The 12,500-nt window shown below is 35.4% G+C and overlaps 1 protein-coding gene across 20 annotated transcripts in view; it reads right to left on the minus strand.

Annotated features, from left to right (window-relative positions):
* unc80 (unc80, NALCN channel complex subunit) overlaps positions 1 to 12,500 on the minus strand; it is a 123,609-nt gene that overhangs the window by 22,275 nt on the left and 88,834 nt on the right. For 17 of the 20 annotated variants that reach the window (XM_086538040.1, XM_086538047.1, XM_086538039.1 and 14 more), the window contains 21 exons: positions 12,318 to 12,442; positions 11,722 to 11,929; positions 11,207 to 11,396; positions 10,824 to 10,990; positions 10,478 to 10,615; positions 10,175 to 10,285; positions 9,698 to 9,859; positions 9,294 to 9,405; positions 8,891 to 9,084; positions 8,319 to 8,429; positions 7,629 to 7,858; positions 7,112 to 7,307; positions 6,804 to 6,904; positions 5,572 to 5,689; positions 4,878 to 5,020; positions 4,438 to 4,615; positions 3,999 to 4,151; positions 2,577 to 2,780; positions 1,795 to 1,911; positions 1,340 to 1,468; positions 511 to 531 (listed from right to left, as the gene is read on the minus strand). In XM_086538040.1, coding sequence (XP_086394166.1) covers positions 511 to 531; positions 1,340 to 1,468; positions 1,795 to 1,911; positions 2,577 to 2,780; positions 3,999 to 4,151; positions 4,438 to 4,615; positions 4,878 to 5,020; positions 5,572 to 5,689; positions 6,804 to 6,904; positions 7,112 to 7,307; positions 7,629 to 7,858; positions 8,319 to 8,429; positions 8,891 to 9,084; positions 9,294 to 9,405; positions 9,698 to 9,859; positions 10,175 to 10,285; positions 10,478 to 10,615; positions 10,824 to 10,990; positions 11,207 to 11,396; positions 11,722 to 11,929; positions 12,318 to 12,442 — 3,108 coding nt within the window. The remainder of the gene's footprint in view (positions 1 to 510; positions 532 to 1,339; positions 1,469 to 1,794; positions 1,912 to 2,576; positions 2,781 to 3,998; positions 4,152 to 4,437; positions 4,616 to 4,877; positions 5,021 to 5,571; positions 5,690 to 6,803; positions 6,905 to 7,111; positions 7,308 to 7,628; positions 7,859 to 8,318; positions 8,430 to 8,890; positions 9,085 to 9,293; positions 9,406 to 9,697; positions 9,860 to 10,174; positions 10,286 to 10,477; positions 10,616 to 10,823; positions 10,991 to 11,206; positions 11,397 to 11,721; positions 11,930 to 12,317; positions 12,443 to 12,500) is intronic. The other 3 variants (XM_086538044.1, XM_086538036.1, XM_086538034.1) reach the window with 1 other exon arrangement.

The raw sequence follows: 12,500 nt of genomic DNA on the forward strand, positions 1-12,500 counted from the left end.
AAGATTTCATGATTTAAAGTCTATACAACTCTAAATTCTACATGTTATATGTGCAAAGTAATACTTAGGTGGGCTTAATTCTGCTTTTTCTAGAGGGTGTATATAATTCTAAGAAAATGTAATATGGAATTCATTTTGTACACTCAAATGAAATACATTCTAACCTATTCACCAAGATAAAAAAATAATGAAAAATTTAATTTTGCAGTGACATAATAAAAACAGAGAGTCTGTCATAACCACATCATAATACATGTGGTATATCAGAGCAGCACCCATTAAATTACTACTTGGAAAGTACCTATTTAATACCTTCCTTTAAGTTTCTGATCTCAAGTACCTACAAATGAATAAAACCAAATTCCATATTTCACTCTCAAGACTGTAAAATTGGTGGCTGAGGGATTCTGCCTTCACAGGGAAGTCTAATGATGAAGTCTGAGGGTAGATGCAAAGATTTGAAAGTTAAAAGAACTATGGACAAAAAAATTCCTCCACAACTGAGCTCACCCCTGTTACTTCGCTGAACATCTGCAATAAAATGCAAGAACTGTATGTAACAATAGATACACGATTACTCTATAAGAATGATGCCCAAGCATACTTCCTAAAAGTAAATACACGAGGATAAAATGAACTGTTTTGAGCTGTGAATTATATATGCTGACATGAAAAAATTCAGGCCTTCAATACATTTCTTTCTCATGTATACACTGTATAATTTACAACATCACACTAAATTTAACATATGTCCCTTGCAGCTGGAAGAAATAACTGTGAATGATGAAATAACTAGATATTAACTAGTAATTTCATTGACCTGTAAGAAGCAAATGATAAATTTATCAGTATTTCATTAAGTAGTTCTCTTGATGAGATTAAATCTAATATCAACGTAAAATAGGAATTACTATGGATGATGTGTCAGTCTTCAAGGCAAAAGGAAGTAAACAACAGAAAAATTATAAATATAAATGATAAATAACAACAACACTGAGATAAATAGAGCTGCACAATTGACTGTGACAGCTATAGAGACTGAATATTTCTGAGAGCAACATGAATCATTTGACTATTTAAAATTTATTCATCTGCATCATCTGGCCTTGTGTTTGTCTTTATCCTCTCTGTCTTCACATACAAAAATAACAAATAACAAAACATAAACAGCAGCAACCAGACAACAAATCCAACAATAATACTAAGTACCTTTAAATACCATATAAGGTATGTACAGAAACAATAAAGAATCTTACATCAGAAGAAAATTCAAACGAAAACATAATATAACAGCATATCCATCATAATAAAACATAACTAGAAATAACCATAAACTTACCCCAAGAGCCAGTATCTGCATCGCTATAATCTTTACTACCATTGAGCAGAAGTGTGGAGGAGGCGTTTGCGTCCATGTGGCAACACTATGGCCTTCCATGTCCCCTATGCGTTCTCCTAAGATCAGTGACTGTTGAAGAGATGAGATGTTTCTAAAAAAATGTTGCAAATGCTCCTCTTCATCAAAAAATGTAATTTTCCTTCTTATATATTAATTCATATTACTTAAATAAATTATTTAATATTACGTATCTGTCTGTATATGTACTTATCTATAATAAAAAAATAAAAAAATCCAGTCTTCGTTATCTATGTCTCCTATTCATATGCAGAATATTTGATACATAGATATATCTTTGATGAAAAACAAAAAAACAAAAAAACAAACAAACAAAGAACCCACTCAATTTCTTTTATGATCAAAATATTGAAGGATGAAAGACATTTCACACTCACCTGACATACTTGCAGAACCATCTTGAGGTTTGGCAGATGTGCAATATAAGGATACTTGGAGAGCGTGGTATAAACGCCCTTCAGAAGACTTGCTGCGGCTCCCCAGTCAATCAGACGCTTCAGATAGAATTGATACATTTAGTAACATTCAATTGCTGCTAATTTTTTTTATTTCTAATTCAATCTTCCTATATAAATCTAATCTTTAAAATAATCAATTTGTCAAATATGTTCTTAATAGTGAACTTTTGCAATCAAAATCTAGTACAAAAAGTGTGAATTGATTATACAAAAAAATATATATATAGTGAAGGGTATGATATTGTCATCAAAGCCATTGTGAAAGCACACTATGATATAGCATTACTGAAGCTGTGTGATTATCTGCTTACTTAATAATCCATGATCACAACATACAGCATAAACAAACACTTCCTTATACACATCAATTCAATTGCATAATGAAAATACTTTTAAGTTTTGAGTCCAAAAAACATACACACAAATTTAGTTATCAGGAAAAAAATAACCTGTATGGTACATCTACATATCTAAATATCTATGCACATATAAATGAATAAAATTAATAATATATCTATGAATCATTTTAATCACACAATATATGATTTGAATAATGTTTTTTTTATCTTCACTAACAATTTTGAAACAACCAAAAACACAAATAACCTCATTGGATAAATAATTGTCATATCCATTTTATACAAGCAAAAAATTCATCAATACGCCCCATGATATTTACTTTCAAGCACTAGAACCCCTACCCTTATAGAGTTCTTCTTGGCAATCTTGTTGAACATCTTGTCAAGTCTGCGGAGAATGTTGACCAAGGCGGGTCGCAGGTCTTCATGAGACCAGTCTGGGTGTGGAAGGATCTCATTCATGTACCTCTGGAGTCCACGGCATCCCATGGTGGCAGGGTCATATGGGGCCACCTTCAGCAGACTGTGTGCCACTTCTGCTAATCGCTGTGAGAAAATATTATGTTAACCCTCTCTGGACGGGTGGTACAGTACTGTACCGCTCATTCAAAAGCCCAGTGGCCGGGCGGCACAGTATTGTGCCAACCATTTAACCCATTCGCGCCGGTTGACGTGCTGACACGTGGTCGAAAAAAGCCCCGGACCCGGGTGACGTCCTGGCACGTGCTACATTTTCGGCCCGCGCGCCGGGAGGCCAGTAGCGACGTGCTGAAACGTCCGCATTAGAATGATAGATTATTCTTAGTACAATTCGATTTTCATACTTGATTTGTCTTAGCTACTTTAGTTTATCCTTCTAAATAGTAGAAAATGGGATATAACGTAATATGAATGACGTCTCAGGTACATACGTAATCTTGATTACGGCATGGTGATTTCTGTTTCTGATTTGTTGAATATGATGATCTGAGTCGAAAGACTATCGTAAAATCAATTGTAATTGGCCGAGGAATAAAAAAAAAAAAAAAAAAAAAAATATATATAACATCTTTTTGTTGCCCCACTAAAAGAAAATGACACTTGAAAAAACATTGCTGTTACTTGCATTCACTTGTATGCACATGTATGGTTGTTCATATTCTCTTTCTTTTCGTTTAGGAAGAAAAAAAAAATTGAAAAAAAAAACTATGTTTGTTACCTCACTAGAAGAATGCTTCCACTTCCCATTGGTATTACAACATAGGAGTAAAGAATATGGAAAAAGTTCAATAGAATAACACTAAAAAAACAGTGCTATAACATCTTTTTCGACTGATATACATCCTCTGAACATAGCACTACTTTCTACACATGATTACACTTTAGACGCAATCACGCAAACCATAAGGATAGGGTGGGTGAAAAACGCTCTGCGAGCGTCAGCGCGACCGCGCGCAGCGGGAAAACACCCCGGCACGAACGGTTGCGCGCTTGAAATCTTCCCGGCGTTATCGGGAGTAGGCGAAATTCCGCCCCGGCGTGAATGGGTTAATTGATTTAGGCCTAATAATTCGAATGCCCCGGCATTGTGACATTCAAGGCTGGAATGCCCCCGTCGTGAGTGGGTTAAAGGCTAAAAGCATGCTCTACATGAATAAATATTATATTTGGAATCAATCATATTCTAGTTTTTAAAAACATGTCCCCATCTGCAAGATCTGACATATAACAATAAACACTGAACTATTAAGATCATAACACTTACTGCCCTCTTACAGCACTTACCAAATGGCACTTGGTATCTAGTAAGTCTGAATGCTTGCTCTCTTGTCCAGCCTTTTTATTGATCTCAGCTAATCTAGTCGAGCATGTTGTCAGGAACTCAGCCACAACATGCAGCAAGGTGTCACGTGGTTGTCGGAAGTCATATCTCAGTGCCTATTTAAAAAAATAATAATTCAATTCAAAGTTCAAAACACATGTACATAAGAGAACTTGCACATTCACACCTATACAGTTGTTCAGTTGTATAAATATAGTTGTGAATATAATATTTTATTTGAATATATGTCTTTCAAAAATGAATACTGTAGAAATGTATACCATACGCTGATATTTTGCAACAAGACAATTAGTTTCTAAACAGTTGGATTGTCTAGAAACTGAAATGATTATAAACTCTGCCACAGTAACTACTATGATTTACTAACATAACAAACCTTACCTCTGAGTCCTCAATGTCCCTCTCATACGTCTGGTATCTCTTGGAGTCACTCATGTACTTTGAGTGCGAGTCTTCGTCTATCTCAATGGCTGGGTTGTAACATTTGGATGCCTTTGAATATGTGACTCTGCTTGAGCCCTTTCCTTCGCCTGCTGATTTCTGGGGCCCAGTGTAGTTCCTGGGGAAAATGAAATAAGGGTGAAAAGCTGTCCATTATCATATCTGAGCTATCTTGAATCAGGAGTGATATGCTCCTGGAGTGGCAAATTGCCTGGTACATCTAGATAAATGGAGCATTGCCTATAGCCTGAAGTAGTATTTATATTAAATTCTAAAATAGTAAAATAAACATCTATATCCGATCCTATGAGATCTAAATGTCAACTATGCATCTACTGCCATTTTAAACTATGTTTACACCAAAACCATGCAATACTCACTTTGCCAAAGGCTCACTGTTGGTTACCAGGGTCTTCATAGCAATTGCAACATGATGTATTGTCTCCTTTTCCTGACGCAAATCTCGTCCTGCTGTGGCCTGAAGATGCCTCAGGACCATCCCTAAAATTGCCTCCAAAATTGTCTGTAAAGAACAGTTGTATAAAGATTCAAGAACATTAAAAAATTGGTAGATACAAAATTTTAGGATCATTACATAATTTTCCTTTAAATAGTAAGCATCACTTTATATTTGCTTCTTTACTTTCATTTAATAAACAGATTCTGTCCATGTTCTTCCAAAGTTTTTAATTACAGAAATTGAATGACATTTGTCAACTTCCAAGTAAGCTTGATGTCAAATTTATCAACTTAGATAATGACTTGACTAAATAATAAATGGGAGAATAAATTAGACATAATGAAAAAAACAACAAAATACATAAAGAATATTCATATATAAAATGTTAAGACACTAAATAAACAACAACAATAAACCATTAACCCCTACAAAAGCTAACATCTCTAACTATCACAAGTCTTTTACTCACACAACATGTCCCCAATCCACCACCCTTTGTGTGCTAAAAGTCGACCACCAGCACCCTACACATCCATTATTCAATCTTCTACGGCATATATACTGTCAAAACAGTTTAAAGGCAAAAAAAATTGAGAAAAAAAAGTTCAACCCACCAGCATCTGATGTCCTCTCTTGGAGTCTGCAGAGTAAGCAACAACTGTCACACACATATCGACAATCTCCAGTAATGTCACCGAGTCTGATTCCTCGTGGTAGCAGAAGTCCAGAGCTCTGAAGATAAATTTGATATTTCCATATTTCAGAAATCATATTAGTTAGTTTGAAAATAATAATCATATATTTTCCTTGGAAAATAGACGTATATATATTCAGAAAGGTAGACATATATTTCATTGCTCTGAAACGTCTTTAACACCTCTGTGACAGGCATGTTTTGTGTGGTCAGACCACTTTAGTATTGCATTTTTCTCTTGTTGAAATTACAAGCTTTTTACTCTTTTCATTGTGTAAATAGGACACCATACCAATTAGTAATTAGAATTACTTTGCTAATTTATCATATATAGACTCGAAATTTATACTGTCTGTCTAGAAAATAATAGAAAACTCACACAAGATTTCAAGATGCCCAGCCCAGGCTGAACCATGTGGCCCATCTCAGAAGGGTTAAAATCAACGATTTCAGATATCTTAGGTTATTAGCATAAATTGAGTGACTTTCCAATAAGATGCTCATTCTATTTGCAGACATCTAAATATAAGGAAGATCTTATTAACCTAAACAATATAAGTAGATTCAGTGAATGAATAAATACCACTATTATAAAAAAAAACAAAAAAAAAAAACTCTGTAATGCTCTCAAATAGTGAAAGACAATCATATTGTCTCTAATTTGACAAAATGGAAAGAAAATGAAGAAGAAAATCAATTAAATATAAAAAGTAACAATGAAAATATGAAAATACAGAGTAAAGAGAAGGATATAACATAGTGGTATAATACGCTTAGCATCCATGATAGATTTTATCAAATAGGACAACATGTTATTCAGACATTATAAGAACATCTTGCTATATAGCAGTATAGTGATAGCACAACAAGAATCAACACCTTGCTCTCAGCTCAAGAGCCTTCGAGTACAAGAAGTGTCTCATGATAAAAATTTCAATGCGTTAGTCAGGGATCACAAGATATGAGACTGGATGCTGGAGGTGAAATAGGTATAAGTAAATGGATGTTGTCTGAGCAGATGTTAGGTGTGGGATGATGGCAAATAAAGAAGAGAAGAAAAATGAAGAGAAAGAGGAAAAAGAGGAAAACGAGGATAAACATATGTAGTAAAGTTGTATAAAAATATATACTTTTAAAGAAATATCATACAACCTGAGAGGTTTTTCAACAGTAATAAGATCTAGGATGTTCAGAGGGTCTTCATGATGCCGTTCAAGAGACAGCAACAGGTCAAACAGACGTCGTGGCTGGATCTAGAGAGAGAGTACATGAAATCTGTTTATTATCGAAAGTTTTTTTTTATAAGAATCATAGGGTATAATCAGTCCTTAGGTAATACCCCTTTAATGATAATAATAAAATGATTGATAGAAGGAAAATTTTAATCATCATAAAAGCTTCAGAACTTAAGAGACCATCTTTAAAGACAAAATCTAAATTCTGATACAAAAATATCTTACTTTGTTAGCATCACCATAAATGGCCGTATCATCCATGTCTAGTATAGGAGCTACGGAACCTAGCATCTGGAGTATGAATGGCTTGCGATGTAGAATGTAGAGTTGTTTTACTATAAACTCCACAACAGTCACTGCCATTTTGTTGCTCTGGTAGTTGCTGTAGACTCGGAGAATGGTTGGCATAATAAGTAAGTACCTGGAAGGAAAAGTTAACATTGTAATTTTTGTTTGTAACATAACTTTCCTTTTAGGCATTCTCTATATCTATTTGTGTATCCATTGCCTGTCTAATTGTTAATCAAGCATGTACAAATGTATGGACATAACGACACACACACACATTCACACACACACACACACACACACACACACACACACACACACACACACACACACACACACACACACACACACACACATTCACACACACACAAACTCATAAACAAAAAACACACACCAAGAAAGGAACTAATTGTCTTAAATATACTATTCTGATATCCCTATACAAGCAACTCACCCGCTTGTAGAGAAAAGATTCTTGAAGTGATGTGCTGCGTTGACATACGAGGCCATGCAGAGCCTAAGCATTGATGAATCTTCGCAGTGCAGCAAAAGAGCTCCATTGATCACATTCAGAAACAGGTGGATATCTGTGGTGTATGTCAGATTTCCTGCCATGCCTTCGAACATCCGGTTCACGAGCTGCACCCACATGTACTTATGAAGCTGGTCTAGCCCTCGCACCTCCTGTCAATTATTTGGTCAGATGTAAATGTGCAGAACTATTATTAGGAGGATATGATACAGGGATATAGACATAAATAAAGATAGATATACATCTTTATAGATAGAAAAATATGGTGAGTACGCATAAATATGACAGAATCTGTTACTTAGAACCTCTGTCTAGTCAATGCACAATAGAGAAAGAAAATATACACAAATGTCAAATATAATTGCAAGACTTTTAAATGTTATTTAAATGGAAACGAGAAAGAAGAGAATCTAAGTTATCATAATATGGAGCAGGGTTAACTTGAAAAGACTACATCACTAAAAAGGGCAAAACAAAGATAACACACACACACACACACACACACACACACACACACAGAACACAGCTATAGCAAAACTGCAGTTCAATCTGATAATACTTTTCAACTGTATAATACATCCCAATAATTCATGAGAAATACACAAGTCTTACCTTTCCCATGGCACCTCCCTTATACAAGTTGAAGTCCGCCTCCAAAGCCTTTCTTGGGAAGGACGGCAACTTTGTTAATTCTTCGTGGAGGAAAAAGACTCTCTGTGCAACCTGAAACATGGAAGGACAGATGTATCTACACATCAAAAAGAGAATTGAGTGTCAAGAGGAATCTAAATATGTGCTGTATCTTCTATGGAGAATATTTTATGTATTGTGTTATGAAGAATACTTCATAGTCTCTAAAAGGATCTAATGACAAATGCTTTTAGAAGTTTACTCTATCTTACATACCAGTACAGAAGATTGGAAAAGTTAATTAGTAGAACAAATGAATGCTATAAATGAAGAAAAAAAAACACTAAGGAATTAATAAGTAATCTGTCATTGCTGTAATGTGTATGTGCCTAAAAAAAAAAAAAAAAGAGAGAGAGAGAGAGAGAGAGAGAGAGAGAGAGAGAGAGAGAGAGAGAGAGAGTAAAAGTGAGAAAGAGAGAGAAAAGAGAGATTGACAGAGAGAAAGACACAACACATATCACAACAAAACACAGAACAAACTAAAAAAAACGCACCTGATCAGAGCGCTTTAGTATAGACCAGGCCATGAGAACTTTCCCAATTTCTAGCAACTTTAGTGTGAAGGCCTGCCTCTGCAGGGCATTGTAGGCAGCTTCTGGCTCCATGTGGACCATTAACAGCTGCGGATACTGAGCCCGCTTGAAGAAGTAGAAGTCTCGGACGTATGATTGCAGGTTGTGAATCTGGTCTGTTGTGGACAGAAATAAGAAGAATTAAGCTTGGGATAAAGTAAATCATGACCCTGTACTTCATATCCTTCTTTTAAAATCACCCAGATCAGGAGAAAATACAAATGAAGAAAAAATGATAGTGGTATATAACAATTTGTGATTCCTTATTACTTTTAAGCTTCATTTACCTTAATTACAGATTCAGTACAGGGACTCCATCACTTACTGGTCTTGTGGTCCACAAGGAAGTAGTATTTGTGATCTCCTTCAGGTATTCCAAAGAAATCAAGACTCTCCTGCAAGATCTGGCAGAACTGTGTATCTTCTTGAATGGGAAACTACAAGAGAAAAAAAAAAGAAAAAAAGATTAAATGAGTTAGGAGGTTTTAATAAACTGATTAATAATAGTCTATAAGAAGTCGTATCAAATAAATCAGAATTTCATAAATAACTGCCTTTATCCAAAAATAGATAGGAAAGGCTTAAATGTATGCAAATATAAATATAAATGAATACAAATATAATCGTGGCTTAAATAATCTATAAGTAATAAGTTCTCAAACAATCTCTAACAATAAAGAGAGAGAGAGAGAGTGAAAGAAAGAGACAGAGAGAGACTGACTGACTCACCTGTGATGGAATGCCCCCTCCATCAACCCCCCCTGGACCATGCACAATGATCTTCTTTGCTGATGGCACATTTGCCGTCACGAGCAGGGAGGAATCGCACTGTTCCTTCCTGAAGATCTGCTTTAGGTCCTTGAACAATATCCCTTGGATACTGGGTACAACCTTTTAATTGAGAGGATGATAAGAATTGATATACAATGTGTACTAGGAGAGAAAAGAACAGCTTCATGCCTTTATGATAAATATATTAATTATTAGAGAACAAAACTGTTAAAGATGATGTGTTTTCTTCTAAGATTGCATCAGTTTCTTTGGTATTAGATGAATAGTTTGTATATTACCTACTTCTACTTTGTCTTAAATAAAAATGCAAGTAAAAAAATGATTTCAAATTTTTAATATCATAAATCTAGTTTAAAAGAGTGAAATAAAAAAATCTAGATGAATCAATCCATAGTAATAGAGATCAATACTTACTGTCCACAATATAGAGAGAGCAGAAGCAATGTGGTCCTGAGATGCTTCCTGTGGGCTTCTGACGTAAAACATGACATAGCCAACCATGTAATTGTACAGAGCAAAAGCAGCCTGTTGACATCAAAGAAAGTATTAAATCATATCTTTCCTGAAGTTTTGGTCACCATACCAATACATAAGAACATTAGCATATGTACAATCAAATGAACATATCCATTTCTCTGTTTAGCCAAACAAAGATAAGAAGGAAGAACATACACACAATACAATAAAGAGTATCTTAAATGTAAGCATGAAGCTAACCTGTGATGGCAGTCGTGGTATGAAGCGTACAAGTCTCCGCAAAAGCCTAATCATAACATCTTGTCGTTCTCGTGTTAGTTTTTCTAGGAAGAATCTAAGGAATAGCGCAGAATCCTCCACCAAGCATGACCAGATGACCTGAGAAAAGAGTGTTATGTATCTAATACTTAATTTATTCTTTCACACTTGGTCTTATGATTTTTTTTCTTTCTCAGAGGCAATATTCCTTGATAAAATTGTAATTGGTATATTATTACAACTTCCTACAAAATTTACAAACAAATTATAACCTATTGATTGATTATCCATGTCAAAAAATCTCATCATACATCAAATGTCATCAAACCTGTTGTGCAGCTTCATATACTGCTATACCATCAGCAGTAACTGCTGGATCATCTAATAGATGTATGATTGTCAATACAGCTGAACACAGACAAGATGGAAACAACTGCTGTGCTACAGACACGTGATGTGACCCTCCGCGACCAACATCTGACTCTGCTTCTTCTCCTTTTTGAAGTTGAAATATGTCAGTTTGTTTCAATTAGTTCCATTTGAAAGTATAAGGATTCTTATTTACATGATCTTTCCTCATATGTAAAAATGTTGTTAAGCATAAAACAAAATCAGAATAATATCTTTACATATAATACTGTTTCCATTACTAAATTTAAAACTATCTGCATTGATGCTTCCCTTTTTTAGCTACAAAATGCAAGTCCATACCTTCTTCATGGTCATCTGCAGACACATGATGCAATGCAGGTTCATAAGCAGCCTGAATGGTTACAGGAACAGTTGTGAGCAAGAAGTTCTCTCGTTCTGTCCTCCTTTTCTTCTCCTCTGCTTCCAGAGCTGAGCGGACCATCTCAGCTTGTAGCTTGCGTCGGGTTCTTGTGGCTGTTACAAATGACCTCTGAAGAAAAGGCAGACAATAATATCATGTAATCATGTATCTTCACTCTAGATGGTTAATAAATTACATGTACTTACAGGTATTAAAAATTTGAAACATTCAAAATCCAATTGTGTGCTGCCATGACCGAAAATAGAAATGTGTTAAATTAATTTTCTAGATCTCATCCTAGTTTAAATCTTATTCACAAACTTTACTGTTAAATCTACATTATAAAACCAACGACCTCTCCACTGACTCATATCCATTACTCTCCTTCTTCTTAACTCAATACCTTAATCCTTAATTTTATCCTACCAATCAAAACAAATAAAATGATACTTACGTGTTGTATCTGGTTAACTGTAACTTCGTCAACATTTGTCTTAAAATGTGGCATCCAGGGAGGGTCAACAACAGGTAGTGACTCTACACCAATCTTGGGGGATGGCAGTGTGAATTCTATGCCATGTGGAGGGACCTTGAATGTCAGCTGCCCTCCCTCCTCCATTCGTGGCCAGGCCTGGTATCTTGACTGCCACAGTACCTGGAACCTGTGAAACATTCTCTTTAATTTTGTGGGTCTTTTATGATAATGAATTAAGCATAGGCATTAGTAATGTGTGGTTTTGGAAGAAAACTAGTAACAAAAAATTGTACTATGTAGGAGCTTAGATATTATTGAAATCTGTGCTGCTGCGGCCTATCCTCATAGGGGGCGACTTCAATGCCCACCACCCCATCTTGGCTCCCACTTGGAGCAGTGATGCGGCAGGGTACCACATAGCTGTGGTGCTTGAGTCATGCCCAAAGATTACTCTTTTCAACAGCCAAGAGCCTACTCATGTTGGTGGGCGGGTCTTTGACCTTACCTTTGTCACTGCAGCTCTGGTTGAGAGAATTAGATGGTAAATATAACAATAAAACAAAAAACAAACAAACCTTAGAATAGCATTGAGCCTTGTACAGGGGTCTGGATGGGTCAGTTCTCGAGTCATGATGTCTGAGGTATGAACTGGGACTCTTACTCCAGCCAGAATGAAAACAACAGCTGCTGTTGCTGTCACCTGTTGAAAAAAAGTCATATCATCATTATAATGGGAAAGTGAACTTGGGCATCATAAG

This window comes from Penaeus japonicus, unplaced genomic scaffold, assembly GCF_977035675.1.
Source record: "Penaeus japonicus unplaced genomic scaffold, GWHDUDI00000001_assembly GWHDUDI00000006, whole genome shotgun sequence".
Lineage (NCBI taxonomy): Eukaryota > Metazoa > Arthropoda > Malacostraca > Decapoda > Penaeidae > Penaeus > Penaeus japonicus.